This window comes from Anolis carolinensis, unplaced genomic scaffold, assembly GCF_035594765.1.
Source record: "Anolis carolinensis isolate JA03-04 unplaced genomic scaffold, rAnoCar3.1.pri scaffold_10, whole genome shotgun sequence".
Classification (NCBI taxonomy): domain Eukaryota; kingdom Metazoa; phylum Chordata; class Lepidosauria; order Squamata; family Dactyloidae; genus Anolis; species Anolis carolinensis.
Window position 1 is genome coordinate 14,228,447 of NW_026943821.1, and position 6,161 is coordinate 14,234,607.

The 6,161-nt window shown below is 41.3% G+C and overlaps 1 protein-coding gene across 1 annotated transcript in view; it reads right to left on the reverse strand.

The window, feature by feature from the left end:
• vsig10l (V-set and immunoglobulin domain containing 10 like) overlaps nucleotides 1-6,161 on the reverse strand; it is a 41,880-nt gene that overhangs the window by 30,823 nt on the left and 4,896 nt on the right. Inside the window, exon 2 of the mRNA XM_016996088.2 lies at nucleotides 220-549. Coding sequence (XP_016851577.2) covers nucleotides 220-549 — 330 coding nt within the window. The remainder of the gene's footprint in view (nucleotides 1-219; nucleotides 550-6,161) is intronic.

A 6,161-nucleotide genomic window follows, 5' to 3' on the forward strand; every position in this document is an offset into this window, starting at 1 on the left:
TGGTCTATTATCTTTTCTGACAGTGAAGAAATCAAAAATTATTTCTTAAAAACTTGGGAATGAATAGATATAGACATTCTTTCCCTTTCTGATGGACCTGGTGACTTTTTCCCCAGCTTCTTTCTCAATTGGATGCAGAGAGACTGGAGACAGCAAAGGGATGAAAGAAGCTCAAGTCGACACGTCCTATTGCCAATGGAGCGTAAACTTGGCACTCACCATACACTTGAACAGTGATGTTTTCCTTCTGTGCTGAGCTCCCCAGAGTGAAGATCTCCACTGTGTAGATGCCAGAATTGGAGGGAGTCATTGCAGTGATGTTAAGGTTGCCACGCAAAGGATCCACGCTGAACTGAGGATGAAAGCTGGGGGCTACCACAACGGTGAAATTGGGGTGCAAGCTCCCCATGGCCAGGATGGTGGTATTCCTTCTCCAGATAATAGTGGTTTGAATCTGAAAAGAGGGTAAAGGGAATGGGATGGGGAGAGAAACAGAATCCCCTACACGCACTGCCAGGGGAGAGGAAAGAACAGCAGGGAGAAGCAGAACTGAAAAGGGCAAAGTTGGGAAAGAACAGAGGGAAAGAGAAAATGCATTATTTATATCATATATTTTGTACGTTTTCCTCTGGTCCAACACATGGAGCTGGAAAGAGAGAGGTTATGGTTTTGTTCCTCTTCCAAGCTTGGTGACCCACCATTATGAAGGTCAAGATGTCCACCTTTGAGGTAACGTTTAAAGAGAGCAAATCAACATTTGAATTATGAAGGCGGATTTGTGTGATGGACACTCGTACCTGACTCCACCAGTACTACCATAATAGCCTCCTTTTTTCAAAAAAGCTATTAGTGGGGGTCATCACAGGAACCTTGGGATAGTCCAGTCTTGGAAAGTTACTTTTAAAAAGTCATTAATTGCAATTATATATCAGAGGTCAAATTACAGTAATATTTCCCAGGTTAGGTACTCTTATAAGTATTTTATCATTTCACGGCTTTTACTGATTGTTTAAATGTATGATTGTTACATTTATAATTTACAGTGTTTTACTAGACTACAGGTTGAGCATACCTTATCTGGAATTCTGAACTCCAAAATACTATGAAAGCCGATACCATTGAAAGGATAACCTGAGATATTGACTTTACTTTATGATGGTTCAGTACACTAGCTTTGTTTCATATACAAAACTATTAATTAATTTTAGTATACAATTACTTCCAGTTTATGTACATAAACTGCATATGAAACATAAATTTAATTGGGTGCTTAGGCTCTGTGTTCAAGATAATATATCAATATATATCAATATATTATAATATCAATCCAGTATATGCAAATATAGGTACCATTAGGCTCTACAATCATAGAATCATAGAATCACAGAGTTGGAAGAGACTTTGTGGACCATCCAGTCCAACCCTCTGCAAAGAAGGAGGAAAATCTCATTCAAAGCACCCCTGACAGATGGCCATACAGCCTCTTTGGAGGCTCCAAAGAAGGAGCCTCCATCACACTGCTGAACAGTTCTCAAAGTTAGGAAGTTCTTCCTAAAGTTCAGGTGGAATCTCCTTTCCTGGAGTTTTAAAGCCATTGTTCTGCATACTAGTCTCCAGAACAGCAGAAAACAAACTTGCTCCCTCATCCCTATGACTTCCCCTCACATATTTATACATGGCTATCATGTCTCCTCTCAGCCTTCTTTTCTGCAGGCTAAACATACCCAGCTCTTTAAGCCACTCCTCATAGGACGTGTTCTCCAGACCCTTGATCATTTTAGTCACTCTCCTAAATTGGTGGGGTAAGAGGCTCAAAAATCCCAGGAAAATAAAAAAATACAAAGACTTTCCAGGCTTAGCAACAGGATTGTCATGTCAGATGTTAACCATTGAATTGCACTCGAACATGTTAAGATTCTTAGGTCTCTTCTACACTGCCATATAAAATCCAGATTATCTGGTTTGAACTGGATTATATGGCAGTGTAGAAGGGACCTATGTGTTGCAGTTACACCAAGGTGTAACATTTTCCTTTAACATTCCACTTGTGATGTAATTCAGTTATCTCTCAGTGGAAGAAAGTATAAATTAGAACAAATTATTTATTTGTAAATCTTTGCAGACAAGTTCTGAAGAAGCTATTGCCAGCCAGAAAAAGACAGTATTGAGCAGGAAACACCAGCAGCCCAACACAGTATGAATTAGGAAGCTTCCTGGGATCACAATGGGCTTTTACTGCCACCCCCTGGAATGCTAGCAATGTGCAAAAAAAATGTGCAAAATGTGTTATTTTTAAAAATCATATAGGAGTATATTATATTTTGGGTATTCTGGTTCCAATGCTAAACTGTCTTAGGCCATGTGGATGTGTGTTTAGAAAATTTAGTTCATTTGTACATTTCCTTTAACTCTAGGAATACCTGATTACATGTGGTTATCCATGAATCTGTAATTTCCTTTCTCACACACACAACCCTATCTTTGCGGTTTTAATACCCGTGGTTCCATTTATCCACGTCTTACAAAATGTCATTTCGAGGCATTTTTAGGACTTCCAGGCAATTCTATGGTATGCTTCTGCCAGACATTGGCCATTGATGTGTGCTGGTGGACCTTAAAGGACCTCATCACATGGATGAGGTCTGGCGCTGTGATTTGCCAGGCCCCCGCAGCGAATCATGGAAGCAGTGGAGCTGCAGCGAGGCAACCCCGGTTGCCGGCTGTCGCTTCCCCATCTTATGTGGGGAAGCGTTGCCACGGTGCCAAAGCCCCATTGTTCCTTATGGAGAACAGGGTGGCTGCTGTATTGGCGGTGACAGCTTTCCATCATGCTGTCCTGCCAATTTGCCCATGGAGCCCTACCCCAAGTCGCTGTACATTGCTTGATGGGTGACGTGGGACTCCATGGGCGAAGAGGGACAGAAGCATGCTAGGGTGCTTCAATTACCCCATGTGATGAGGCTGTTAGTAGTTGTGTAGACTTTCAGCAGGTATCACTTGTAACCTTGGTTGAGTTGCAAGCAACACCTGCAAAAAACCCTTATTATGCAAAACCATTAAAGGTACAGGAACCCTCTCAAGTTTTCATTCTGATAATCCTAGTCTGTACCCCACTGGAAATGCACCCTGCTTGTAGTAATTACTGTATTTGTAAATACAGTAATTACTACAGTAGAGTCTCACTAATCCAAGCCTCGCTTATCCAAGCCTCTGGATAATCCAAGCCATTTTTGTAGTCAATGTTTCCAATATATCGTGATATTTTGGTGCTAAATCCGTATATACAGTAATTACTACATAGCATTACTGCGTATTAAACTACTTTTTCTGTCAAATTTGTTGTATAACATGATGTTTTGGTGCTTAATTTGTAGAATCATAACCTAATTTGATGTTTAATAGGTGTTTCCTTAATCCCTCCTTATTAGCCAACATATTTGCTTATCCAACCTTCTGCCTGCCCATTTATGTTGGATAAGTGAGACTCTACTGTATGTGTGTGTGTGTGTGTGTGTGTGTGTGTGTGTGTGTGTGTGTGTGTATATATATATATATATATGTATAAATGTAATCTGCATAATTCCCATGGAGTAAACAACAAAACCACTGGACCAAATCACACCAAATTTGGCCACAAAAGACATAGTCATCCAATCAATCTGCATGCGGCAGCGTGTAAGCAAAAATGGCTAGGCATGTCAGTGCTGATACGCGTGTCATAGGTTGGCCATCACTGACCTAGGTTCACATTCTTGCTCAAAAACTCATACTCTCTAAACTTAAGAAAAAGACAAGAGCAAACCCCATCTGAACAAACCATGCATAGGTATAGTGAATAAGGGATAGGGGAAAGGGGGCTAGTCACACATCCAATATTCACTGAGTTTTTCCTCAATGACTGTTAACATTTTCTGTCCTTTTAGCAACGTAAACCAAAACTCTACCCCATGAATCTTTTAATTCTCTATAGGCTGAATACAATCAGGAGATCATAGAGTTACTCAATGCTTGCTTTTACTGCCCATTTCTAGGCTGCCTGTACGATTGGCATCCAAGTCAACAAGGAAGCCTTTGGGACATCTGCTTTTGTCAAGAGCCTTGTGTATGCAGAATCCTCCCCAATTGATCTCTCCTTTCTTAATCCCATCAGGGTTCCTGGGGATGAGTTGGACGCATTCCTACTCTCTTTCCACAAACAAGGAATTGGGCAACTAGAGGGAAAAAGGTTTTTTGAGTTTTTCATATTTCTGGATAAGAAAAACACAGCCTACTTTTCTTAATGTCTGTCCTGGTCCTACAGTAGATAAACATACGCAAATAATTTTTTTCTGATTTCAGCAAGTTTGTTAAATGGATTTTTAACCAATTTTTTTCCAGTCCTGACTAGAGTAATGACTGAGTATATGGCTCTACCTTCTTGAGATAACTAACTGGCTACCTGCCCTAGGGAACTGTTTACACTGATGCATGTTATGGTTGCCTCTGGATATATTTTCATACTTAAGTGAAGACTTTCTTCGAACCAAGCTCATATTCCACAATCAGAAGTAACTGGATTGTCACTTCTGGCTTTCAGAACACATGCTTGCCATAAATTGAGATTGTGCAGGTTGGTTCACAGACCAGAACCAGTTTGCAAGCCATTGCCCAACCTCAAAAAGATTCCAGGAAAGAATGAAACAATTGAGACTAATGAGCAAAAAATATAATGCCATTACCTTCCTGATGGAGTGGTACCTATTGATCTACTCACATTTGCATGTTTTTGAACTGCTAGGTTGGCAGAAGCTGGGGATAATAGCGGGAACTCACCCCGCTCCCTGGATTCGAACCACCAACCTTTTGATCAGCAAGGCCCGGGCTGTGATGGAGGCTGGTGAACAGCCAGCTGCAACAAATCACTCTGACCAAGAGGTCATGAGTTCGAGGCCAGCTCGGAGCCTGCGTTTGTCTCTGTCTTTGTTCTATGTTAAGGCATTGAATGTTTGCCTTATATGTGTAATGTGATCCACCCTGAGTCCCCTTCGGAGTGAGAAGGGTGGAATATAAATACTGTAAATAAAAATAAATAAATAAATAAGTTCAGCAGCTCAGCGGTTTAACCCACTGCGTCACAAGGATGCCCTGTGCCATTAGTGGTTGTAAATATATATATATATATATATACAGTAGAATCTCACTTAGCCAACATAAACGGGCCGGCAGAATGTTGGATAAGCGAATATGTTGGATAATAAGGAGGCATTAAGGAAAAGCCTATTAAACATCAAATTAGGTTATGATTTTGCAAATTAAGCACCAAAACATCATGTTATACAACAAATTTGACAGAAAAAGTAGTTCAATACACAATAATGTTATGTTGTAATTACTGTATTTACAAATTGAGCACCAAAATATCATGATGTATTGAAAACATTGACTCCAAAAATGCCTTGGATAATCCAGAACGATGGATAAGTGAGACTCTACTGTATATATATTTCAGTGGCTGTTGCTTGTTAGCTGGTTGTGTAATATGTTCTGAAATCCCTTCTTCTACACAAGCATAATACTGCAGGAATGAGAGCCGTTTCCCATATTCAACCTGGCAATGCTAGGACCATTTCCATATTATAGCATCCTTTTACCTCAAAAAAGTTCAAGGTGACAACTTTGTACACACACGTACACACAGAGAGAGTGTTTGGCTGAAAATGTAGGATACAAAGCAGCAAACAAACAACACCCCATCTCCATATTTGAGGCCTTCCCCGCCTATTTTCATTTCCTTCCACAAGTCTCTTTATCATCTGTCAACACCGCCGACGAGAGAGATTTATTTGCCCACCCTAATCCCGGCCCTTCCTTTCCATCTCCGGCTCTTTGAAACCATCCATATAACAAAACCCAAGCTGGCGGGGCCTACAGGTCTGCGCCCTTGTAAATTAAAAGCTGAACAACAGCATCGGCCACACGCCAGGGGCTGCATTAGCAGGAGCTGAGTGAGGAGAGCCGGGAGGCGGGTGTGAGGAGGGGAGCGACAAGGGAAGATGGATGGAAATTGGCTCAGTGGGAGCCCAGCAGCCACCACAGGCTGTAATGGATGGGCCGGCTCCCTGCGGGGAAAGAGAGTGGGGCACGGATGGGAGAAGGCCATAAATCTCACAGGAGGGGGTTGC